Source organism: Strix aluco, chromosome 7, assembly GCF_031877795.1.
Source record: "Strix aluco isolate bStrAlu1 chromosome 7, bStrAlu1.hap1, whole genome shotgun sequence".
Taxonomy (NCBI): domain Eukaryota; kingdom Metazoa; phylum Chordata; class Aves; order Strigiformes; family Strigidae; genus Strix; species Strix aluco.
Genome location: NC_133937.1, coordinates 21,283,637 through 21,310,876, shown reverse-complemented (window position 1 = coordinate 21,310,876; position 27,240 = coordinate 21,283,637). Strand labels below are relative to the sequence as shown.

At 39.4% G+C, this 27,240-nt stretch overlaps 1 protein-coding gene across 2 annotated transcripts in view; it reads right to left on the bottom strand.

Moving 5' to 3' along the window:
• WDFY4 (WDFY family member 4) overlaps positions 1-27,240 on the bottom strand; it is a 148,656-nt gene that overhangs the window by 90,336 nt on the left and 31,080 nt on the right. Inside the window, exons 13-33 of one of the 2 annotated variants that reach the window (XM_074830845.1) lie at positions 26,650-26,743; positions 20,137-20,351; positions 19,150-19,262; positions 17,981-18,188; positions 17,630-17,706; positions 16,697-16,915; positions 15,494-15,678; positions 12,792-13,023; positions 10,631-10,782; positions 9,976-10,087; positions 9,672-9,862; positions 7,879-8,031; positions 7,363-7,436; positions 6,342-6,503; positions 4,566-4,657; positions 3,441-3,540; positions 2,419-2,624; positions 1,639-1,808; positions 966-1,091; positions 327-488; positions 21-218 (exon numbers count right to left, since the gene is read on the bottom strand). In XM_074830845.1, coding sequence (XP_074686946.1) covers positions 21-218; positions 327-488; positions 966-1,091; positions 1,639-1,808; positions 2,419-2,624; positions 3,441-3,540; positions 4,566-4,657; positions 6,342-6,503; positions 7,363-7,436; positions 7,879-8,031; positions 9,672-9,862; positions 9,976-10,087; positions 10,631-10,782; positions 12,792-13,023; positions 15,494-15,678; positions 16,697-16,915; positions 17,630-17,706; positions 17,981-18,188; positions 19,150-19,262; positions 20,137-20,351; positions 26,650-26,743 — 3,241 coding nt within the window. Of the gene's footprint in view, positions 1-20; positions 219-326; positions 489-965; positions 1,092-1,638; positions 1,809-2,418; positions 2,625-3,440; positions 3,541-4,565; positions 4,658-6,341; positions 6,504-7,362; positions 7,437-7,878; positions 8,032-9,671; positions 9,863-9,975; positions 10,088-10,630; positions 10,783-12,791; positions 13,024-15,493; positions 15,679-16,696; positions 16,916-17,629; positions 17,707-17,980; positions 18,189-18,475; positions 18,670-19,149; positions 19,263-20,136; positions 20,352-26,649; positions 26,744-27,240 lie in introns of those variants that run through there. The other variant, XM_074830846.1, reaches the window with a different exon arrangement.

Below are 27,240 nucleotides of genomic sequence, written 5' to 3'. Positions count from 1 at the left end.
CTGATGACTACAAAAGAGACCTCAAGAAGCAGGTCAAGTGGATGCCCTTGTTTGTTTGCTGGGATGTTGAGAAGACTGTCCATCAAGAGGACTCGCACAAAATCCCACACTTGTTTCTTGGCAGGGTGTGGTAGGAGCGGGAGAGAGGAGGGATCGACACAGCCTTTCCCTTCAGCAATCGCTGGACCATCAGGAGTCAAAAGGTCTTCAGAGCCTCCCTGTGGAAGCAGACAGCAACGCATTTTAACTTATAATCTTTAAATGATTTTTCCTCCTAGCAACACATCTCTGATCTGAAGGGCTTGTGCTGGCTCAGATTCACATACCTTGGGTGGTCCAGAATGGAAAGCAACCATAGCCAAAGTTTTCAAGAAGTCAGGACAGTGCCACATGGGGTCCTGAGTATAACTGTGATAGATCAAGCACAGAAACTGGATAACATTCCCTGGATAGGCAATCTCCCAGGAGGCTTCTGCATCTGCAACAGGCTGAACACAGATAAATGGGCATCTAGTCAAGGCACCATTCCTCTCACTCATACAAGCTCATATTTGCTCTGCTCTAGGTATTCTTAAGCAACTAAGAAAACATGACATGGCCACAGAGAAGTTGGGCAAGGCACAAGCATCCAACTCCCAGCTTGTAGACTGAAGATACACCCAATCAGAAAGGTGGCATATCCTCATCATCAAGAATGAACAAAATGGGTAATGCTGTGGGTAAGATCCATCTCTGTGTTCAGGAAGTCTTAAACATGAGACCATCACATCATCTGCTATGTGACATAATGAGGCCAATAGCTGTGCTGACGTTTTGAAGTCCCTGCTCACTGTTATGCTCGGTATTGCCCTGTGAGGGCACAGGAAGGCTAGGAGTTACAGGCAAAGACTGTCACTGACATCTGACACTCTCAGGCAGTTTATTCTGCCATTTACACTGCACTGTTCTTGCAACAAAACACTTACCTTGTCCACAGTGACTCTAACCATTTCCAGCAGTAAAGCAGCTGCCTCTGTACACAACCCAATTTTGAGGACATTCTCCGTAAGGTGGTGCTGCAAGATCCACTGCAACATAGACTCAAGATCTTTCTACAACAGGACGAGAGATATTTCAAGAAGAGATGGGAATTACATGTGACATATCAAGAACAATGTCTGCTCTCTCCACATCAGAAAAAACCCAAAACATCTTCACTTCCAGCAGCTCCTCCGTCTCCTATTAAATGTGTTTCCCCAGGATAGCACTAATGGATTGTCCTCTTCTGAAATATATCTTTAGCACTGCCAGGGCAAAAATGCTTTATGGTTTCTGAGGACGCTGAAGGAAAGTACCCAAATCCACTAATTCTGAGATTTTAATGAGTCTTTGCAATGTAAGAACAGACAGGGATGTTAATCTGAATTACCTTCTAAAGTACAGTAGTTAAATAGCATTTAACACCTTCACAAACAATTTTTTTCTGAACACAAATTTTCTTAAATCAAAGTTAACTTACTTAATTTTAAAAATATGAATGACTAATTTTAACTGTCGCAAAACCCAAGTAGGGTTAACTTGCCTGAGAATCCTCTCACAGAAAAGACCACAAAATGCCAAAGTAGTAAAGCAATAGCAACTTCACTATTTTTTTCATACCTTGGCTGCTTCGGGTGGTTCAGACTGTGGAGTTGCCAGAAGGAGCCCTGCCAGGAGCAAGTAAATCTCAGGGATGTGGATATGATCAGTCAGACATCTTTGCAACACAGAAAAACCAAAAATCAAGAAGGAGCCATTGTCAGGCACTGGAGGATGAGCTTTTAAATTATCTTCAAAGAGAAAAAAAAAAGGAAAACATTTTGAGGAAGTGTCTAAAATTGAATGCCATGTCAGAGCAAGGATTACTGACTCAACTTTATCCTCATTTGTCTGTGTCCCAGGCCCCTCAGTACTCTGCTAGGCTGCAATATCAGTTTACAAAACTTCTCAGACTAATGCATCATTTTTCCCACTATCACTTTTGTTACAGGAGATTCTCCCTGAATTATTCTTCTTCCTTTCTCTTACCTTTCTCAGAACCACTGGTCTAGTTATCAAAAAGCAAGCTGAACAAATCATATAGAAACAGAAGGTTTCAGGGCACAAACTGACATCTGAACACCTCACAAGCTTATCAACTAGCCTGATTTTATACAAGACAAAAAGGCCCTGTCCCTGCAACTGCTAATCAGAAATGCCAACTATCATGCAAGAGAGAAACAATGCTTTCCACTGTTCAGCACAGAAAACCTGAAGTACGAGGACAAGCTTGTCCTAGAAAGTAACATCAATTCTTGGTCTATTGAGATCAGTGAGAATTCTCCTATCACCTACTTCAGTGATCTCCTATCACTGAGCTGGATCAAGGGATTGTTTTGGGAGCATTAAACAAACACATACCCATTAGAATACTCAACCCTGCAGAGCTGTTTTCCAGCCAGCGTCCAGCCACTATCCCCTCCTTGAATTTGTTCAGCAGCAAACGATTGTGGAGGAAGCACAAAAGTAGCTTGATTCCTAGCACAACCGTGCTAGAGTGCAGGTATCTCTGTGTGAAAAGCAGAAACCAGTCTGGTCCCAGTGCCAAAAATGTCTCTTCTTGTTCCCTAGGACAAACAGGGAAATGAAAACACATGAAAGAAGACATCGTGGAAGGCAGAAAGCATATTTTAAATAAAATTATCTCTAAACAATTTAGAAGCTCAAGTTTCTTTAGAAAAAAAACCTAATTAAAGGCATATTGCAACACAGAATTACAAAGACTTAACACACTCATGTATACAGGTCAAGCCACTTAATCCCCACTATATCCAACCTTACATTACTGTCAGGCAAAAAAGCTCATTAACATGAAGCCCTGAGAGTGTGTATCAATAACTGAGGTAAAATACATCACAGACTAGATCTTTCAACCTATGAAATTCAAAATTCCAGTTTAAATTTTGAAGTCCAAGATACCTTAACTAATGAAAATGCACAGTTACAGCACCCAGAACTATGAACTCTGCCTTTCAATTGTACAAGGTAGAACTATAGTAACTGCATGTTCATGGTTATGATAGAGATGCAAGTAATCCCACATTAGATTGAATTGATTTTCAAAGACAGCTGGGATTCCTTCAACCCTTGCAATGCAGAAGAAACAGCAATATCTGAGTTCCTCCTTTGAGACATTTTCTGAAAACATTAAACTTTTTTCAAAAGGGGTATCAGATGTGTAATCTGATCACACATCTGTGTGAATGCCAGATAAATCACTGACAAAAAATAACTCCGAATTCAGTCTGCTCTTACTTACTATTTTGTTGAGACTCAAATATTTAGTCAAATATCAGTGTGTTTAGTCCTGGTCAAGCACCAGCAAAGAGGCAATTAGAAGACAGAGACACTTACCTACACCTTCCTAAATTGTTTCTACTTACTCAGAGGACAGATGAAGTTTGTCTGAGCGCATTACATCTAACAATATCTTCAGTAACTGGTTTCGAAGCCAGATTGTCTTTCCAGATGTTTGGCTTAAGGCTACAAATATCAGAAAGTAATAAAGAGTAATGAAGAGACAAAACACATGTTTCATTGCTTTGATGAACAACCTTGTTTGCAGCAGACTAGCCCAGTGGAAGCACTTATATCAGTCTTTTGTAGAGTAAAAAGATGCAGACATCAGATTTTAGACATCGTAATTCCTGCTAACATCAGAAATGACCAGTGCTTACATTGTCAAAGTCCTCTCTTCAGTTACTTAAAACTCATCCAGACTACATATTGAGTAATAATCCACAGGAAATAATCTCAGGTTAACTAGAGAAGGAAATGGAAACAGGCAATCTAACTTTTATAGCCTTGCTGTAGTGTCTGTATATATAAACTACAGTTATCCATATCTGCTTAATATAATACATTGTTTAAAGGTGCAATAACCAATATAGTCTCAACTGAAAGACCACAGTGAAAGAGTCAGCTGACTGAAAGTTCCCACACACAAAACTGACATAAACACACGGATACTTTAAAAGGTGAAGAGCTCCACATTATTATTTGCTGCAACTGTAAGTGTACCAAAGCGTTCACCGAAAACCCAGGATGCCAAGTGAAATTTTATTCCACGTAACAGCCCAGTACATCAGTTTTGGGGCAACTTCAATTTAATGACCTTCATCTCTGTGTATATCTGTGAAATCCAACATGTGTAGGCTCTGGACAATGCAGCTAAAGTACTGCTGGCTTATTAGCAGGGACGACAAAAGGGGAAGTCCCTTAGCAGGAGAAGGATTTTGTGGTAGGTCAGGCCTTCCTGGATATATATACACAGTGACTGTCACTTCACTATTCTTCACATCAGGTCTTTGTAGCTATGTAAGTTTTCCCAAAATTTCAGTCACCTCAATGCAACTTGTCCCTTTCCAGATTAAGTCATTTGAATTGTGTCTCTTTCTGCCACTGGAGGCAGAAGCACTATGTTGCATTTAGAGTTCATCATGCCCTGGGGAAGAAGGGAAGTACTTTAGCTATTTATCAGAACACATACACCAAAGGTAGTTCCTCACCTTCATGGGACATCTCAGCCACACCATCCAGGCAAATCTGATTTTCATCCACAGAAGAAGGTTTCAAAGTGTAAACAAGGAACAATCCAATCCTTGCAGAGAAAAAGGGAAGCAGTTTTGGTCAGCAGACAGACAGACATTCATTTAATTACTTTAAGATTACATGCAAATCTCAATATTCATTAACAATGACTCTTAACAACAACTACTGGAAATTCTAAATCACTGCAGAAATAGGGCTGAAATAGGAATGCAAAAGTTCATGACCTAGGAAGCAAATAAAAAAGACATCTATCTACAAATCCAAGTAATATCTTTTCTACTATGGAAACATTTTTCTCTTTATGTCTTGATTTTAAAGGTCTTTCACCATGGGGAAAGCAATACTGAATTAAGCACTGTGTTCACAGAAAGATTCTGAACTGCCTGTGGCATTCAGATATCACTGTTACCACCACTTGGTTTCTAAGCACATAAGGAGAGCAAAGAAACCTCAGCAGGCGATCTCTTTTCATCTGTAGTTTGCTTTAACAGATTACTTGGTTCTAAGGATAGATAGATTAATGTGACATACACACTTAGTGAAAGCGCATAACCTCTTCCTGCCCACAAGAAGGGCATTTCTTAAGGGACAGAACACCACTTGCTCTGCAGGAACGGTCCACACAGCAATTTCCATTAGATGTGTCAAAAGTCTGGGACCAGCAGAAACCCCAGCATCTTTCAGTACTGCTGAAAGCCTGCTATATTCTCTGCTGTCCTGGAGCTGGAAGGATAGGGACTGTCTTTATCCACTCGCTCAGCACTCATGGGCCTGACAACCAATCAAATTACCATGGAATAACAAATCATGATATTTTAAGAAAAATGCTCATTCACACTCCTTACCATGTGGCAAATTTGATATACTAAATCCACTACTCACACATGTATGACAAAAGAAAAGGCTAACTCATACAAGCCCAGGCTAGGAACATGCATACAGGTAATTCCACAAAACAGCTGGCAAGCAGTAAGTTTACATATTAGCTTACTCCACGGTAACTACTTGAGGTGCTCATACTCTTCAACAGAGCTAAAGGCTGACTGCAGAGACCACAGGTTTGACACAGAACTCTGTTTCTACGTTTTATTTGGACAAAGTGCTTTGAAAACAGAGCTGTCATCTATGCAGTGCATTTCCCTGGAGTTAGGTGGCTACAGTCAGCACTCTGTGGACCTTCCTCAGTTCATAGGCTTACAGGCTGATGCAATGAGGCTGGGAGTGTAAAATGGAGCAGTGCTTACATTCTGTGAAAAGCAAACACGGATTTAAATTTTTTGCTTCATGAAATCCTAACATATCTTAACTGATTGAAATTCAAGAACAAAAAGGATTGTTACTGGGATATAAGCCAAACCAACAGGATTAGGTACATAGTTGACTGGGGTCAAGTTGCAATACTATAGAAATTGCAATACTTTAGGGGCAGGCTTTAATGAAACCAAATATTAAGTACAGACTTTAAGTAGTCCCAGTCATACCAGCAGAACTGTTTGTACCATCATTGTAAGGGTCATCACCCAACTCAGCTTCACACAAATATAAGGTTGGACTGAACTCTGTTTTGAAGGCATGAAAGAGTTTTCTATCAGTGGGGATCCTGCAGTTGCCAAAGATCTGGGGGCTCCTACCAAAGATGAGGTGAGAGAAGTTCTAATACAGAGCTCTGTCCAATACTGGCAGGAGTATAGCTCATCTGAAAACTGAGAAAAAGCTATAGACTTGAAGGTTACCTGAGAACATCCCTTGTGTTATAGTATCCTTGCAACAGATGGGAGAGAATAGTGCAGACCACAGTGATCCTGGAGTTACTGATTTCAGGATCATTGAAGAGGAAAATGAGCTTGGGCACCATTTGCACCTGATAGGCAACTGCAGCATTCTGACATCCATCTCTGTAAAAAAGCAAGGGGACTATTAAAAGCTTTTACTGGAAAGAACCAAATTTGCTGGGTTTCACTTAAAAGGATTCTCAGGTTGCACTGATACTTTGCACCTTTGGCTTCTAATGTTGTCTTGGCAACATTTCAAACACTGTCAGACAAATTGAATATATGTCAGTGATGGAGATCTGAAGACTTCTTTGTGTATTCTTTACCTTCCCTGTTTGCCCTCTCCCCCAGAAACTGCTGCATTTCAATGAGTTCAAAGAAAACAACATTATTGAATTTTCAAGCAGTGAGTTGGTGTTAATAAATGCTATTCCTGTAAAACTCAGTAAGGGACACCAGACAGTTCTGTACAGAGCTTTCTGGTACCAAAAAGAAGGAATATCTACTATATCTAAAAAAAGGAATATTTGTCATCCTGCCCCTCTGCCATGTTATGTCTCTTCAGATACATTTAGATCTAGTACAGCTGATTAAGAAAATACATTGTTATAAAAAAGTCTTCCTGAGTTGTGTTTTGGTTTTAAAAACAACTTCATTTATATATTTTTTTTTTATTATCTCATACTCAATTCAAACACTCAGATTTCCACTCCCCAGCAGACATTTAAACTTTCATTGTACAGCAATGATTTCATGTGAACCAGATCACCAGATAGCTTTTCCCAGTCTGGCCCAACAGTTATCTCAGGAGCTCATCAAATCACTAACTCCAGCCTTGAAAGATCATTATAAGAATGATTCACTCTCAGAGTCCACTGATTCCACCTAGGATTGGACCTTTGCTATCCACTTCACAGTTCCAGCTTCAGGTTACAGATGAGCTTGTCCCAGATGTTTCTGATTCAAACACTAGCTTGTATACCTGGAGGACTGCAAGATCTCCACAAGATGTGAAAAAAGAGCAAGGTCAAGATTTTCTGGCGCTTTCATCCAAAGCTGAAAGACAGAGGAAAGCAGAGGTTTTACTGCTCTGCTGAACTGAGAGGACAGTAGCCTGTGGCAGAGAAACAGTTACAAGTAGTTCAGGGTGGATAACATCATAAACCCTCAGTCATTTCTGCAATGACAACCTGCAGGCAGTGGGAAATCCCTGCCTGTGTGAGGAGTTGCTGCTCCTTAGCTAGCCCTGAGGAGCAGGCCATCATGGTCTGCAGGAACACTCCAGAAACTGCACCTGGGCACAATGGGGAGCCATGGTGACAGAGGACCTGCCATTCCAGGAGCTACCACCTCCCCAGGTGAGCCACAGTATGGAAAATCACCACACACCACCTCATCTCAAATATTGGATCCAGGAGGTGCTACAAACAAACAAACATCATATTATAAAGCCATCTTTAATACAGCCAAACCCACAAATTAACATCAACATTTTTACCTCGAAGTTGCAGAGAATATACTGGAATGCACTATAATTCTTGATGACTGAAGACTCAAAGCCAAACTCAGCTGTGCCCACCAGAGAGAACATTAAGTGTAAAATCCTATTGTTTAAGAGCTGTGTCTTCCTCTTCAATAGATAGGTCAGCAACTGAAAAAATACTTAATAAGTATCTGCTGAGCATAATTCTGTATTTATAAACTAACATATAACACTATTTTTTAATTCAAGACAAATGCATTTGTCTTGAAAATGAATTGAATCTTGACAAATGAATTTGTCTTGAAAGACAAAGGCAATTTACTTGGCTGTAGTAGTCATGCCTGCATACATTTTGCATGAGCATCATGAAAAAAGTGAAGATTTCATCCAAGCATAAAATTTTGTGCAGTAAGTGAAAGGACAAGTTTTTGAAGGAGTTTGACAACTCTGTGGCATTGAACGGGAGCAAAATACATGCCATATGATGTTGAATGGAACTTAAAAAAAGCAACATACAAATATAATTGTAAATAACCGCAGTAGGTTTTCTACACTATTCTTCATGGATGTAGTCTTAGGTGATTGCAAATGGTGTTAGTTTAAAAAAAAAAAATAATGTTGACTTCTTTAAATGAAAGACATTTGTGTGAAACATTGTCAGTTTCTCAACTGAGTCTATCTTTGATTATTCATTGAATTCCTGATACAGTGAGAAAAATGTTCAGAAAGCCACTATATTTTGAACAGGTTGGGAGGAATAGATATTCATTTGAAAATACATATCAAGACATGTTTTTATTAGCTGTGTGTTAAAAAGAAAAAAGGTTCAGCCAGCCAAGCAAAGAGCAAAACCACCCCACTGCAACATGATGATCAGTCACATGGAGAGAACGCTGTTTATCACAAAGTCAAAAGGAACAGCTTGTACACAATCTAAAGGCTGGCATTCACCTACAAGAAAGGATTGGGCAAGCAATATCTAAGTATGATAAATATATTTATATGAATGAGGATCAATTTATGAACAATTCACAAATTGGAAAAATGGAAAGTTTATAATAAATCATTCACGAAGCCTTAATGTTAAGAGTCTCTTTTGGAACCATCTCTGTTAAAGAGTCTTCTCTGTCCCATAAGTCTCTGCTTACCCTACACAGCATAAAGTAAATGATACTGAACTGAAACGTCACACTTGAACCTTAACCCATCCAATTTTTATGCATATAGTGCTTAAATACAACCAAACTCTTCAGTCTGCACAGCTTTCAGGTTTGAAACATGAATTTAAGACAGACCTTATCAATGAAATCCAGACAGCACTTATTTATATCAGCACAATTCCTTATACACAATGAAGACTGAGCCATAGGAATTCATTGTCAGCCCTACACTGGACAGTCTGTAAAGAGGAATCTTGGGCTGGATGAACCAAGGGGAGGAAGCAGACCTGTCTGAGAAGTGGTCTCTTGTGGAATGGATCAGGTGTGTTGGTAAAAGGTGAAGGGTGGGTCAGTCACAAATCTGCTACACTGGCTTATTTAGTTTATTAGATCACGTCTGACCAAGAGGCATCTGATCTCACCTTCCCATCAGCAGATATACTGTTATAGAGGTTCCCAGAAATTGTAAGCACAGAATTCAGAGCACTCTCCTATATGCCCCCTCTTAAAGTTCTCATAACTTAGAAAGTTCCAACCATAAGTGCTAATAGCCAGGATATGTTTGGTTCATTGCCATTGATACATTTTGGGATAAAGTTCTCCAAGGGAAAGACTATAACCAGAATGAATGAACAAAAGAGTATCTACCTGGTATCCATGCATGTGCCTCATCAATTTTTCTGTCATTGGGCTACTGTTCAGGATGGAGTTCAGGACTTTGACAGCTGCATACATGGTGTGGTCATCACTGGCCATAGCAATGAGACCCAGGAGAATGGCAGGGCCTCCAATAAAGTTCAGGCTAGTAGCAGCTGGAGAGGACTGGAACACTCGTACCCCTAGGAAATTGCAGCATTACTCTACCAGGAAGTTACATGGACTAAATCTGTTATTGGACAGAGAGAGGTCCAACTCTTAAAAAGTATGAAATATTAAGGCATAGTGCATTTACCATATTGGCCCACAGCAACTGACCCAATAGTCCGCAAGGAACCTGAGAGGTGTCCAGCAACATTCTTAGCTAGGAATATTGGAGTTGAACTGTCCCGAGAGTTAATCCCGATCTAAAACAGATAAAAGACATCCTAAGAAAAACTGTGGTAGCACTGCGGAGAGAAAAAATAACAAGCAGATGGTCTAATACATTAGATTATTTTATCACTTTTAGGCTATGAAAACCACTTTTCCTTCAAAGTTGATTTTTAGGGCAAACATTCACACACCTAAAATATTCCACAGCCTCATTTCTTTGACATGTCAGTAGGTCTAGCATTGGCAAGAATGCTAGAATAGCATGTGAAATGTCATTGTAAAGGCATTAAGAAATCCCAGACTGAAACAAATTATCATTAGACATGAAAACTATGGCCTCTATTGCTGTTTCAATCAAGGCTTTTAACATTGTGTTCACACTGTCTGATCTATTCGTCTCCATAGATCAAAACAAAACCATGAGTAAAATGAAGTTAAGGAATGGGAAGATAAGCTGGGAAAAAAAAAAAAATCACTAAAGGTATGCAACTAAGACAAAGTCACAAACTTTGCTCTGGGAAACCAATCATAAACAAGAGAAAACATGTTTAAGACAAATGAGGGGAATTTGTGACCTCTTTGGCAATCAGCCGGCCATCCACTTCATTGTAGGAGCTCTTTATATCTTGGATTGTAGTGAGAGTTGAGCACATGGCATTGATTCCAAAAGAAATCTTCTCTTCTGCTACCAGAGGTATAGGATTATGATCACTGTACTGGTCCTCACCTAAAACAAAAGAGACTTTAAACCTCTGAAGGAACTTTGCATGCTCAACGTGTGAGATGGGAGAGAGGCAGATGCAAAACAACCGGAAGAAATGAAAATTTAGATAAGAATTTGATTTTGACTTAACTACAATCAGAAAAAAGCCTTTACCCTTTGCAACACAGTAAGCACCACTAGGAGATGTGCTTGGCTTGTCTCCTCTGATTACTGCTTTGTGTAGATCCTACATCCTCTCATGAAGCTCAGAAAAGTCCATAATAAATCTTTCTGTGTCCACACAATATAAAAAAACCTTTCTGGGCAGAGAAAACATTTCAGAGGCCTTCCATGTTACTGGGAGTTTTCTCAGGGGTACTAGGAGCAAGGATTCATATGGAAGAAAAAGGACAGAGGGAAAAGTTTAGAGCTGCCAACTCACAACATATGGGGAGCTTCCATAAAGTACCAAGTTTGGCAGTTTAATGATTGTATGAAATTATCACATGCTTTTCTTTAAAGAATTTTCTATTCCTGCTTACACTTGGAAAAACTATGTATATCTTTTTTAAAAAAAAAAATCTTGTATTTTTGACGATTTTATAGACTGGGATAAGTTGATTTTTCAAACTGTTTACTAATGCTGGTGCTACAGCCCTTATAGGCAAAAAGAACTAGCACATATTCCTCATGAAGATTAACTAGAAGTAAATGTCCCAAGACTGTGTCACCTATCTCCCTTCAGGAAAGGCTTTTGGCTAAGCCTCCACACCGCTGCTGCTCCTTAGTGAGAAGCAATGAAACACTGGTTAAGATGGGACACAACACCGCTGAAAAAATTCAAACTGCCATTTGCAACAAGGTCATTAAATCCATTCAAAGATATAACCATAATATTTTGGGGGTTTGTGCTGAAACTTTTTTTAAGTCAAAATTTCCATTAGAAAAGTTTCTTTGGCTGTTTTGATGGAATAGGGAGATGTTAGGTAACACTTCCCCTCTCTGCCGTTCCCCACCCTCAAAACAAAACAAAGAGAGGCAGGGGAGTGGGAAGAGAGAGATTGAGATATCATTTCACAATGATGAGATCACATCTTGCATAGTGCCCTGTGATTTACCTGCTCGAGTCAGATGGCCACAATCCATGGTTAGTACTAAAGTCCAGCTGGGAAGACCAGTGTGCAGAGAACAAGCACCCCAGACTTCAGAAAGACTCAACACTTCAAAAATCAAATCCCTCTGACTTCTGCTGATAATAATTTTATTTTAGGTCTGTATTTTGATATAATTTCTCTTTCAACAACCCCCTCCTATGCTTTACTTAGAGATTTTTTTCATCTAGATAGACAGCATTCTAAAGGAGTACTTTCAGCCAGTCTTTTCACTTTGCTTTAGGCTGGAGTATCACCAGATGAGATTATTCTGCTCTTTTCAAATGGGAGATGACCATCCCATTTCATCCCAAGCTCTAGTACAGAGGTGAATGCACTACTTGTTGAACAAACAGTAATCAATAACTGAAATGTTTTGTCTGCCTGTTTAATAATTGAAGCTAACAGTATACTTTAGTTAAAAAGCCTCTTCATTAAATGGAATGTAACTTATTCCCCTACTCCTCTCTCCACTGTGCTCCCTCCTACCGTGCAGGCATTTGCAATTAAAGACGATGCTGCTTTTTCTGCCATGTTTTATCTGTAGCACCATAAATGCAGAACATCTCAGTTAAAGCTGCTGCTTTAGTGTTTGTCCAAGAAGTGGCAATCTTACATCTCCTCAAGAACATGTTATCCCTCTTTACTCTCCAGCTCTCTCTGCTGCTTGATTCCTGTCCTTCTTTTTCTGCCCAGTTTACAGTATGTTACAAGATCCTCATGGTATCTTACTACAATCTTGTACAACACTCAGTAACGCAGAGTACCAGGCTTTCAGAGTGAGCTCTAGGCACAGTTGGAATACTAATAGCAGATTGTAAGAATAAAAAAAAACATTGCCCTGACAAACAAATAGTCGTGGATATGAGAATTATGACATACCTTGAAGCTGTACTGCTTGGAAACTGCTACAATACTGTGGGCCAAGCTTATTAATCACCTCCATGGTTCCCACAGAGATGGCTTCCTCAAACAAGTATGTAGGGCCAAGGCGCCAGGTCAAGGAGGACTTCTGTTTCCAAATTCGAGGAGTAGCTATGTACCCATAGACATCAATAAAGGAAGAGGGTTCCATGGAAATACAGCTACCTGGTAAAGGCTGGAGGTACTGCATCTGCAACAGAGGAAGAATACACTGAGGGGACCCAATACACTTGGGGTGCTTTAAGGTCTTGTCCCTGGAAGGTACTTCCTGCCACCTCTTTCCTCAATGAAGTCTCAGTCAGCTGTGCAACACAATTATCAACTACTGTTTAGAAATTGGACTTTCAGAAGTATCACAAAGATAAGCATTTTGGAAAGTTCAAGCCTACTTTTTGTTCAAAAAATAATTTCAAGTGTTGGCAAAGAAAATCCCTATCTTGACCCCAGACTTATTTTTCTTGTTATAAACTCCATGACTCAGGCTATAACTTTCAACACAGAAAGCCAAGTTACAGATTGCACCTTGTACTAGGTGCCTAGAGAATTAACAGTGTCCAAGCACATCAGTTCGCTTCAGTGAAAGCGACAGAGCTTAGCAAATTTGACCATTTATTTTTGGTCTCGAAATAAGGATTCAGTCTCCTAAATTGAGTCTATTATTTTATTTAAATGTGGACAGGTCTAATAGGGAGTAGCTGGAATTTTTTTGGTAGAGAGAAACTATATTGTATTTCAGGGTTTAGCCCTGCCTTTAAGAATTTGCTGTTAGGATGAGAGACTCCTAGCATTTACTGATCTCTGACTACTGAGATGTAGAAGACAGGAATGGTCAATATTGGGAGGCAGGACTTGAAACTTGAGTGCACAAGTATTAGATAGTAACCCATCTCCACCCCACCCCTAGCTCCACCACCCAAAAATAGCTTTTGGTATTGTTAACAATCTTTGTGCAATTCTAATTTCTTACACAATCTTTTCTTCACCGTACACATCAAGATGAAAGCTTGCACCATGTCAGAGACCCCAGCACTGGGACAACCTTTTACTTACTAAAGGCTTGGTTTATTTATTATGAGCTATTTCACTGTATGTTAAATATATTTGCTCTGAATTCTTTAATCAGTTGCAATGCTTAGGCCTAGTTTTATTGATGACTTTCAGTCTCATTTGAAGGAAGCAAATTAAATTAAACTTTCATTCTTGAAATGGATATAGGTCCCAAAAGGCATTTAGAAGACAGATCATTTTTCTCAAGTATGGGAAAGAGAATATTTGGAATTAAACAGGTTGCTTTTACAAGGGAAGTGTAAAACACACAAGTGAGCTTTGCATGTGTTGAGACTGATTTGAAATATGGGAACTAGAAGAAAGAGAACAAGGTTACAAGTTTCAATTAATAAAAGGACTCTACTCAAAAACAAAATCAAAAAAACACCACACCAACAAGAGCTACAGTAGAAATAGGCTGCATTTTCAACATTGCCAGCCTGCAGCATTCAAAATCCAAAAATCAAATCTCAGAAATTATTTGAGATTAGCTTCAAGACCAGGAGCATAATGATAATATAAACCAGGGGCTCTTCTCATTTATCTTGTATATTAGGAACCCTTCAGGTGCATTTGGATTGCTTTCTCATGGTATCTCCTGCTACCTGAGAAATTTACCATTGGAGAACAGACTCCCACGCAACACGAAGATCACAAAAAATGGCACATTAGGAGAAATACCAGCTACACCAACATTTGCAATGAAATAATGAGTTGATAAAACTGAAATTTACAAATTTCTCCTAATTGAAACTTTTATTTCATTTCTATTGACTCAGAAAAAGAAGTATTAATTTAATTCAAGAGCTATCTCACACACTGCACAACTAATCCAGTGGAACATCTATCTGTTCCTGAATTCTTAGAGTGCCAGTGAGAAAAAGGCCACTGACTCATCAGCTGATTGTTCAATAGGTGTAACAGGAAGATGACAGCTTGAAACATGCCAGTGTGAGATGCTTGAGGAAATTCCATCAGTCTTGAGATTCCTGCGAAGAGCTGTCCAGTCAGAGAAGCTTATTACTCCATGATCTTTCCTCTTTTCCAGGCCTTTCTTCAAAAATGGAGGTTCCCTACATAACTCATCACCTTTGCAGGTTTTAGCCTAAATGCAAAGCACCTTCCATTTAGGGTTCTCTGGTCACACTTTAATGTGATATACTTTTTACAGCTGGCAACTTCTGAAAATCTTGGGTGTAAATTGAGAGATCATCAAAATCACTAGTCAATTCAGAAAATTTTGGCCTGAGGGTACAACTGAATTTCATCAACATAACCCTGAGCTACCTGCAAACTAGGTAACCCCAACTCTCAGATGAGTGTCACCACTCAAAATTGCCCTGCATGCTGAGGGGGTAGAGGGTGACTAGTTCAAAGCATCAGGATAAGCTGATACCATACTTCTGAAAAGCAGCACAAACACACCCTGTTTTGTATGGATTTCTGACTCCACTCACGCAGAGCGCAGTGGTGCATGTGTTATATATGCAAATCACCATGCTTTGAGTCTCTCAGGTTAATACTGAAAATTCATGGTATGTGCATGGAGAGATGAAAATGAAAAGTAATAAAAGGCAAATGTCAAGCACAAGATCTATGCAGAGAGCCTTTACCTTTGCAGAGCCAAGCATCTGACTATTTATATAAGCTGACACAATGCAGTTCTTCTTCGCTTCCTTAGCAACTGTCACTGTCAGATGATGCCATTGGCCAGTGACCAGCAGCTTGCCACAGCCAAACTGGACTTGCCCTGGAAATGGGGAGGAATTTAGGACCTCGCCCTCAGGTTCCATGACATCTGTAACAGCAAAAATAGGGGGCAGTCAACAGAAAGTCTCTCTCACCTTCCCCTGCCTCTGGAACAAAACTATCAAATGTGACACGAAGAACAGGTCTCTCTGGGTATAGAGTGACTTGGTGCTATTCTGTTCAATGTCTTTAAAACATTCCCTGAACATCTATTATCAGGACCTGAGACCTGCACAACTCTCAATATCCCTCCAGCATACAATGTGCCATACTCCCAAATAACACCTGCTAGCTGCCTCAATGCTGCAAAACTGGACTGAACCAGGATAAAGCCAACATATTCTCTCAGAAGAGAACCCATCAGGATATTCATTGAGCTAGCTGACACAGAAAAAAATTCCTAGCGAGTCCATGAGATTATAAAACTCTGTACATTAATTTGTAATTTTTATGAAAAAAGGCAAGCTGGGAATTTTAACGTCACCTAAGGGAATCAGAGCACTCACACAAGTCAGCTGTGTGTGAAAAATCCCAGCTACTATTCACACTCTATTCCCAACCTCCTCTGCAGTACCTACTGTATTCAATAAGGAGAAAGGGATAAATCTCAACAATGAAAAAAGATTAATAGACTGGCATGATAGAAAACATTCTAAAAGTGAGGAGAGGAAATAAGCTGTTTGATTAGGAAGCTATATCACTCCCAAACTCCTTGGTCCTACTCTCCAAACCTGCCTACTGCCACACAGAACAGGCAGGAATGAGCTGGTTCAAGTGAAGTCCTCACAACTGCACACAGCCATATAACTGACACTCAAAAGTTTTTCTTAGAAAATCTGTAAGTTTTGTCATATATTGCAGGCCACAAAATTATTCTCAATGCCTACAGCAAACTTAAAACTGAAATATGACCAAGAAATACAATCACAACAGGCTGTCAGAAGAAAACTGAAGACGTTAAAAGTCTTATTAATGTCCTGGGTACTTATAAGAAGAGAAATTTGTTAATGAAAAATTCCAGATAATCAGAGGACACAGCACTGCAGCTAGACTGAGAAGAGCCTTACCGAGCAGCTGGAATTCCACTTCTTCTGTGGAAATGACCAAAGAAAGGTCCTGCGGGAGGAAGCTTACTGAAAAGCAAACAAATTCTTGCTCTGTTCTTGACATGTGCCTCACAACTGTGAGGAAACGGAGTGGGTGACTGTTGTGCACCAAACCAAACTTGCTAACTAGAAACCAGCAAGAGAGTGTCAGGCCACTTGAGGGAGGGAACATTCTGGCGCCTGTAGACAGGAAACAAAAAGGCAGTAAGGAAGTTGGTTTCCCTGTGCAGACATTAGCAAACTGCTTCCTTGTTTCATTTTTAGCCCAAAGCATGTAAGAACCAGCATTAGAATGTGAAGTTAAATTTCTGTTCTGTTCTATTAGATTTCACTGTCTATCTTCAATATCATAGAGACCACACATATGAGTGTGTGCACAGGTATAAATGACCTAAAATTGACTGATGAGAAATGACTACTAGATCTCTATGACATGGAGCTCATCAACTGGGATGCACTGAGCCAGAAACAAGTATTTTCAAAGTTCACATAATTCAGGAAGCAAGAATTACAGCCATTTCCCAGTTCACCCAATAGAGGATTTCGATCTATAGCAGAATCCCATTTCATATTAAGTGACAGTTTCTATTCCTTCTGTGGGACATTACCCTAAAATCTGGTGGCTCTTACTTGTTAAGACTGTTTTCTTAGCAGCCTGCTTTAAATTAGTATTTCTAATGTTAATGCTAATGCACTACACTATTAAGTTGCATCTGATACTGCATTTTGGTGAGTAGTCTGAGTTATACAGCTTAGAGCTGGACTGGGACATAGAGACAGAGTGTATTGAAATACATAGCTTATTTGCTGCTATTTTTTACAGATGTTGAATGCTTTCAGTGGGGCTGAAAAGTCAGTGCCTTCAGGAAGCTGCAGGTGAGTCAAAGTGTTTACCCATGCCAATTCCTCCTGAGACAGATTGCTCTGCACTGGGTCCCATGACAGTGGCCAAGGTAGGGAGGTATAAACACCTACAAAAACAAGCAAGCACCCATTCATCAAAAAGGTAAAATCATCCTTCAATGTCACCAGTGACTTAATACTGCAGAATCATGGTAGCAAGGCAGAGCCTAGTCTATCAGCAATAAGACAATAACAAAATATGTTGGCAACATTGCTGCAAGGAAGGCAGCAATGGGGCACAAGGATTGATTAAGATGGAGAGACAAGTGATTGGTTGATGTTTCTAGAATAAAGACTCAGAGACTGCAGAGCAGCTAAAGAGAAAAGCAACAGCAGCAATACCCATATCCTTCCATGGACATGTCAAACTCCACAAATGATGGAGCCAAAGAAGTGCTGTGGAGCTGGAAGTTTCGAGGTGACGCCATGGAGATGAGACTCATTGCAGTCCGGAGTGCCAATGCAGATCCCTTGGACACCCAAAGAGAGCTGCTGATGGATACAATTGTCTGAGGATCAGTTTTATTGTCCACCATGTCCTCTTCTGAACCTACAAGATCAACATAGTGCCTAACCAGATCAGTGTCTGCAATACTTTTTTCAACCTGAGGCTTTGCCTGTATTCAATTCATCACTGCTAAGAACTGCATGCTCTTCAAGTAACACATCCTCAGCAACCTGCATAAATCCTCAGCAATACACAAAAATATTGCACTGAAGGAATTTCAAAATGGAAGGCTGGCAGGAGAGATCAGCTTACAGAAGTGATAGCCATGTTTTCTCCCCACACATCTTCAGGCAGCTCCAAACTTCACCTCTAGTAAAAAAGGTTCCTGACCCACTGGCTCCATTTTTCTTATACACAGACCATTCAATTCTGCCATAACAGAGCAGTTACAGGTAACATGTGGGACTAGATCTCAAGAATGACTGCAAAGAATATAAGACCCAAATCTGTACCGTGCTGTATCAGGTGTCTCACAGGCATCAGAACAGTTTAAGCACCAAATACTACTACTGTAGCCTTTCACCTGCAAAATATGTTAGAACAGAGAAAGACTTGGATGGAAAATGGCCTGTATAAGCAAGGCAGACTACTAGGATACCCTAGGGATTACAAAAAGCAGTGCTCCTTATTCACATCTTTATTCTATTTCTAGCTATAAACCACAGGGAAAACATGCTGCAAACCTAGGAGATGCTCCCCTTGGTTTGTGGAATATGATTAGTATTTTTATATATCATTTCCATGTCTGATCCAGAAAAGTCTGAGTCTATATCAGCATCTGGCTTGAGTACATGTATTATAATTTGAACCCTGCTGGTCATTATATCAGCTCTCAGTGTTGGTCAAGTACCATCCAACCTGGGCAATACCCAGTCTAAAACATCCAGGCATACTCCACCTTCACTGTGTCTTGGAGCAACCTCCTCCAACTCCTTCCTGTCATTACAGACACATCTATAATCCTGTCACTGCATCAGCAACAGACTGTTCATTGTGTGCTTACCTTCATTCCAAGCTGCATTAGCTGAATCACTCCCCTGACATGAAAGGACCTTGGGCTTGTTTGTGCTGGGCCTGGAAGGTAGTGGTGGAGACCCTCCCAACCAAAGAAATTGCCTACCATGAAAAAAAAAAGAAGAAAGCAACCAAAAAAAGGAAAACAATCAAGCCAGACACTTTGGAGTCATAGTAACCATGCAAATACAGATCAGCCCTCTGGAGACCAACCTTCTTATCGGATACCAAGTTTTAAAGACATCCCAAATAAAACAGAAGGAATGTTTTCCATTGTATCATCACAAACATTTGTTTTCCCCTTTCAAGGTTTTCCTACTGAAAAAAAAATCAAATGTTTATTTTCTTCAGCAATACTTTTGAATATTACTAATTTTTCAGAGAAAAATCTATGGTTTGTTTTGGGTTTTTTTAAGAAATTCTGTTCTATTTTTGAGTAAAAGAAAACCAACCTTCCACTGCATATCCAATTTCATCTGCATTCTGATCTCTATCAGATACTCTAGGTACTCTCATGCCTAGCATTTGTTAGCATTAAAGAAGAAAGTACATCCTCAAAGTAGAAACAACAGAGACTGAGAAACAAGACTACATTTTCTATTTGTGCATCTTTCATTGTCATGGATCCCAGCTAAGAGAAAGTCACTTTTACTCTTCAGGAAACAAGCTTCTCCATATGAGCACCAGGAAAGAATAACCCTAGTTTTGCAATTACTTAATTAGTGACCATTCATAAATAGCTTTACAATCCCTGCAGAGAAGATGCGGCAGAACACTACAGACTCGTACCATCTTCAGTAAGTCATTCCCTACACATATCCTGTGATCAAGATGTAAGTAGCATTAACTGAGACTTGAAACAAAGGCTGCGTGTTGCTGAATTAGAGTACTACACAAAGTATCTAATTACTACACACATTTCGCAAAAAATTTGCACCACTAAAGAAAATTGGTTCCATTAGATACAATCTGATACCTTAACACATCTGGCTCAATAGCCTGTGATGCAAGTTTCTCAAACACTCTAGTGAGGGGCAGATGCAGTGGATGACTCTCATTGCGGAAGGCATCCTGACAGGAAGTTATGATGGCGCTCAGCAAGCCAGATCCACACATCACCTGACGGCTCTTCTCTGACTTCACCAGGGACTGGATATGATCAACCACAGCACACTGGATTTCCTGTGAAAGCTGAAATGGACACAGAAATGAAGTCAGTGGGCTGGAACTAAAACTGTACATGGTGACTGATTTTTTTTTTTTTTCCCAATTGTCAAATCTCTGTTTAAAAATCTGGCCCAGAAAAGAAGCCTCTAAGGCCAGAGGCTAAAGTGCAACTGCATGGCTGTTCTATAAAGCTCTACACCTGAACAGTCTGAGTAGCTGCTCGGCCATCCACAGTTGAGTTTTCCTGCCACAACACTGGCAGTGAAGGAAGAGAGCAATCAGCTGTCATTCAAAAGAAGGGACCACCACCAAGGGCAGGTTATTAGGCATAAGCTCCAAGACCAACACAGTAACTTAGCATATATTTAACATTAAGCACATGGAGAGTCATATTGACGTGATCTACACTTTGTTCTAAAAGCACTGTTCTTAAACAAAACTGTATCTTGCAATGCCATGAAACACTCACTTAATTTTAAACACTTCTCTACAAGTTTTGCTGAACTGAAGGTTTACTTTATTGCTTCTTAATTGTCTTAAAGAAGTATCTCAATTCTCATAAATGATCTTTACAGCAATTTGTTCCCAATTAGGAATGGAGCCTACCCCATTAACCTAACTAGATTTCACACAAAAATAACTGTGCATCACATATTTAAACACAAATCTTACAAAGACAAACTGTTCCCTACCCCTGGGAGCTCTTCAGCTTTCTTATATGTTCTTCTAGGAAATATCTATGCAGACTTTTTTAAAAAGAACAACAATGGTGGCAGACACGTAGATTAGGACATTGGGATTTGATTTTATAACATGAATGAGAAGCAGCTTCACTGGATTCAGAATAAGCTAGTTTATTATGTGTAAAGAGGAATTCAGCTCTTCTGCATCCAGACCAAACGAAACCAAGACAGGACAATTTCAAAGTCAACAAGCAATTTGTTTTCAACATGCTCAGCAAACAAAAGACCCAGTTGCAATACTTAGAAATAATACTAGCACATCAAATGCAACATGCATATTGTTTTTGTAAAACTCAACTACTATTTTTGATGTCTGATGGGCAAGTTTTTTGGATAGCATTTTCTTCTCTCTGAATGACTGTTCATTCCCAGTGACACAAGTTTTGCTTTGCATCTCATTATATATAGAAATCATCCACCAGACTGAACTACAGTATTCTTCAGAGACACTTACTGTTACAGTGTATCACAACCTCACTTATAACTTTTGGGTTCTTTCAATTACTATTTTACTCCATTTTTGACTGGATACAGGAAAGTAGATATATAAAACCATGAGAAAACAGAGAAGGACACAGGTTTTGACTACATGAACCTACTAGTTTACTTCAAAATAAATCCAATAAAAGCATAATGGCATACAAAAAAATTGATTGTTTTCATTAACTTAGCAGCTTTGTCAATACCAGTACTGCCTTGTTTTGAATAAAATGTGTTGTTTTCATGGATCTTAATTCCAGTAAAATGAGATTTTAATGGAAATATTAATGGTGGCCAGGAAACCAGGTTGTGTGTTTCTGTATGCATGGATTGATTTTCCTAACACATATAACTTGCACCATGAATCAGGATATTGAAGGTGCAGTTAGAATGTAGTTGGGCTCACAGCTCTGCCTCAGATTAGTTTTAAGGGCAAAATGTCACCTAGCAATTTACCCAGTCTGCTTAAGTAGTTCCCAGATTCTTGCTCCTAAGAGCCCATAGTTTCAAAACTTGGTGTCTGAATTTAATTCACTGTTATTCGTCTTCAAAATGATTATGTTACATTCAAGATGTGCAAAAACATTGAACCTTTGGCAGTGTGGGTTCACTGCAAAAGGATGTTAATTTCCTTAGGTTTAAGAATGATACAGCAATAATTCTGTGTGCAATTGCAAAAAGCAAACTTAGTTTTCAATCTCAGAGCACCTCTCACTTGAAAAGTTAGCAGCCATTCATAGAAAATTAGAATTAACTTCCTAACATATCATACAGATTTAGTTTTACTAATGTAGAAATCAAGGCATCAAAAGTAGCACTTTCAAAAAGTTGAGTGACCTAGGATTTTAAAGTCAAGCTTTCAAAAGAAAGGGTACACATCCATCAGCTTAAAACCCATTGCCTGTAGAGTTTGAGTTGCTTCTGAAAATCATCTGTACAATTTTTTTCCCTTAAAATGTTATGAAAAATAAAGAATTCATAAATTTATGACACCTCAAATTCCTGATGCACACTTCCCAGCTGCCAGCACGTTCCCATTCTATCACAACATTTTGCTGATTAACTCTCACCCACTGACCTTAACAAGCAAAACTTAATTTGCTGACAGTTTATATAACTGGGTTTTACGAAGTTACAGAATAACTTGTGTTCATGCACTCTTTGCAAGTAGACAGGGAAGAAAGCACTATGAACTCTGTGAACTGTTTCTACTTTTCCAAAAACATGGACATAGATACGGCCTAGTTAAATGCCCCACATAAATTTTATCATCTCCATCAGGCTTTTCATATTTCCCCTTGGTACAGCTCGTGTGTAAGAGAAGCCACCGAGCTTTCCTCCCACCAGGGCTACTATTGCCTTCTAGAGAAAATACACTAGCAAGCCGACCATTTGAAGCCAAGCAACAAAATCTCTTTGTAATGTTAAGAATCCTTTTGCTAATTCTGGTGGTCTGACAGACCTCTTGCTCACCAAATTACATTCAGTTGCAATATTTTTTTTCCCCACAGTAATAGCTGAATGCAGTGTCTCCTCATTTTTCTAAGCTACTGTGCAGTGCTATAATACAATGCTCATTAGACACCTGAGAGAAAGGCAAAGCTGTCTCTGTGTGCCACATTATAAATGATACCATTACATGATCTTTGGTATAGTTAGCCATGGATTCTTGGCAGAGCTCCTGTCTCTTCAATCCAGGATATGTTACCAAGATTTTAGTGTACCGGCTGGTTTTTAAGGAGAAAGTGAACAGCAAGAGAAACAGGACAAATGAAAGGGCAGGCTGTGGGGTTGGAAGCACAGGAAGAAAATTGCTTGGTCTGTATAAACAATGAAAGCTTCAGAAGTTGATTGATCAATGAACAAACTTCTTACTAAAAGCCCAAAAATAACCTTGGAAAAGAACATGCAGGCAGGCTGTGCATTTTCTTTAAAAAAAAAAAAAATGTTGTGCTGTAATCAGGCTCAGCAAAGAAAAATCCCCCAGGAGACAAGGCTGGAGCAAAGCCTGCAGAAAAGTGCTCAGGGGAAAGAGCTGACCTTCAGCTACCAGCGCAGGCTGGAGGACCCACTGCCAGGGTGTTTCTTTCTCTCTCCTTTCCTTTCTCCCAAAGCCTTAGCTACACAACACAAAGGGAGATGAAGTTCTGGCCAAATACCTGAAGAATTTCCCTGTGCAGATAATGCAGTGCAGTAATTTAGGAATTCACTGTGATATTAACAGTTACATTAGCAGTGACATTAGTAATGTAAATCTAAAGGCAGACAAATCTCAAATGTTCTGTGGGCCATATGTAACTATGTCAGAGACCTTTTCAGTTTAGAAAGAATTTACATTTTTAAAAAGTACAAATACTTGGAAAGTGTTACACTGTTAACATCTACAGTGAGAACAACTAGTTTAGGCTAAATTTAACATAGGGATAAAGGTCTTTTAAAAAGGTGCAAAGTCCTTATTGATGCACAATGTTTTAGTTTTACAACAGTGAATATGACAACAGTTCATCATAGGAGAGACATGGATAAAAACAGGACAAATCCAGCTGTGGTAGCAATAATATTATTTAATAAAAATATAGGTAATTTACATAATTAATCATGTGAGGATTTTTTTTGTCTGTACTCACAAGAAATATGCCAGAATGATGACACAGAACTGAATCATGCTTTGATTCTCTTCTCAAAAGTTCTTTTCTTTCCCTTACCCAGCCTTGTCAGATCTAGATCTCCTTATCTGACATCGCAAATGGGAAAGAGCTGGCATGACACTCTGGAGTCTTAAAAGCCATAGCTCCAAATGCCAGACAAGGATGAGAGATGTCTGAGGGGAAACTTCTTTCTTTTTGAGGTAGAAAACCCCCTGTGAATACCCTGAGCCACATTTAAAATGGATGTTAACCTGTCTCGCTTTACTTAGTTTTTGAAACATGCGACGATGCTATCTTTCATCACTGAACAGGCAGCATATTAATAAAAGGAAAATCCACCTTGTACTTGGTCAAACTGTATACAGTCTGATGGGAACTGGCTTAGTACCAGTCCCACGCATGAACATGAACAGTATCTTCTAAATACAGTTTACTGACTCAAAGACTGTCTCTTAGGGAGTTTTAAGGCTTTTAAGCAAATTTACATACCCATATGACATCCAAATGATTTTTTATCATACCTAGGAATGGCAGTCATATACTACCACAAATGTATTCTCCTCAGTTTTTAATTGTCACTCTAGATAGTCAGAAGAAATGGCTGAAGTGCAAGACAACCTGGTTTACTGTCTGTTACTATTTTTTCTATGCTGACAGGCTCAACATTGCTTCTGCTCGTTACTCCTTGAGTCTGACAAAGGTCACTGAGAAGCTGCAAATTTGACAGGAAATGAATATTATCTCTGAGGGTCAGAATCAAAGTACCTTAATTTTACTGAGTTGGATTAATGTTTCTGTAAAGCAGTGCTTTCTTGTTGGCATTTCTGTGAAAACAGAGGATTTGTACATGACCCGAACTGATTTCAAAGATTTTTCCAGATCACTTCTGAATACCTGGCCTTAAAAGATCTATCACAACACTAAACCAAGCAGATAGAGATGAGTTACTGTCTGTTCTTCACCACTGCTCCTAAGAAGTGTACTATGTGACTTAGTCTTAGAACTCAGAGCAAGAAGCCCCTTCAGATTTTTGAACGAAAGTCTGCAGTAAAAAAGCTCCATCCACAAAGAAATTATTTAATCTCTCATATATCTGTCAAACACTGTTGCACTAAAAGAAAGAATAGCACCCTGTTTGGGATAGAATATATCTATGCAGAGGTAAATTCCTTCAGTTATTATCCTTCTACCAAGTAGCTCCTTTTCACTAACCATTAAGGTCCACCTTTTGCATCAGATCTTGACTGATTCACATGTTCCAAGTAGCATCTCATTGCACAAGGGTTCAAGCAGTGGTATATCTTATGATTAAAGGTACTAAAGTCCACCCTTTTGTGTCACTAACTGGCAGCATCAGTGAGCTGCCCAAGCTATGGGACATGAGTTTCCATTCATTCTCTCAATCACTTTTAAATAGAATTAGCTAGAAAAGTTCTATTTTTCCTCTATCCTTTTTGTGGGTCATTTGATGAAGAACTCTTCAGGACATGTGTTAACTCCTAGCCAAAGTCTGATTCAAGACCCCGCATAACAGTGGTCCCATTTTACCTAAGGCAATCCTATTCACAACAGCAATACTAAACAAACACTATCAGTAATAATTTCTTGTTGACTAAGAAAAGAGGAGTAAGAAAGGAAGAAAAGATCAACGCACTTAAATATATAACTGAAATTGCAGGGATTTGTGCTCTAGTCCTTCATATTTTTAAGAATACTGCCATCTACTGAGGGACTGAGAGGCTTTCTCTCTCATAGAGCTCAGCCCTAGAGCCAACTCCGATAGTTTCTTGATGACACTCTCTCATCCAATTAATCATTCTACTTGTTTTTCAGAAATTAATTACTGTAATTAACAAAATCTCACTATCTGATGGCTTAGTTCTGCTACACAGAGTTGGGATGTGCCAGCAGTTAGTTGCATTCCCACCTTCCATAACTCTGGATGAACAATCTGGTTTTATTTCACTCCCTCCATATGTACTTTAGCTGTATTCAAGTATTTTAGACCAGATAGCAGATACAATATAGGCAATATGCTTGCTCAGAGTGGCTGTGTGTATGGAAGGTTTGACAAAGCAAAGCAGATTCTAAGCTCCATTGAAAGTTTATGGACCATTAGGCCTAAAGAGCCAGACTTTTCTGCTAGCTAGGTCTATTAGCAATATTTTAAACAATTTTCAAGGGAATTCTACACTCGTGCATTTGAAGTAAGTATTATGGGACCAAGACCATGCACTGTATAAAACAGGTATAGAAACACTTAGTCAAACTGATAGCCAAGAGCCTTTGTTGTTCTTGTATCTGTTGACTCAGTGAAATTTGTGCTGTTCCTCCTGCCAGTGTTCTAGGTAAATTTTAGTACTTCCACACCTGCAAAGTAATGCTTGGAAATGAAGCTACAGAAAAGTAGCAGACGCTGTTTAGATGACACTTTGATAAGTTCAGCCTCACCTGAGAATGTCCCTCTTTGTACAGCTTCGGCAGCAACCTCACCATAACACAGACAGCACCTGGATGTACAATGGCACAGTCTCCCATTTCCCCCCTGCAGGAAAAAGATACATAAGACTTATCATAATTATCATTAAAAACAGCAAAGAGGGTCCAACAACGTTCCAGCAGAGTACAGCATTAAATCCTCCTAGCAGTAACCAAGCTCAGCATTTGAGACTAAGCAAACAATACAGATGACCTGGAACAGCTGGAAGCCTCCTTAGAGTAACAAACACAGGACATAACCTGCCCGTGAGCTCACACCTGCACATTCAAAGATGTGCAGCAGCCTCTTGAAACAAACTTTGCCTTTGAAGGCACTTACAGTACAGAGAACAGACAACAAGAGGGATCTCCCTGATGTATCAGCCCAGAACTAGTGTTATATTTTCTATTTTCAAGCAGTTTGTAACTTTGGTCAGACAATAACTTCAATACTTTCAAACCATAATAGCAATAAGCACAGGTGAGAGAGCCTTGATGAAATCAGTATGCCACTCTTCCCTTCCAGCACCAGAATCTGCCTAAAGTAATAAAAGAAAGTTAAAT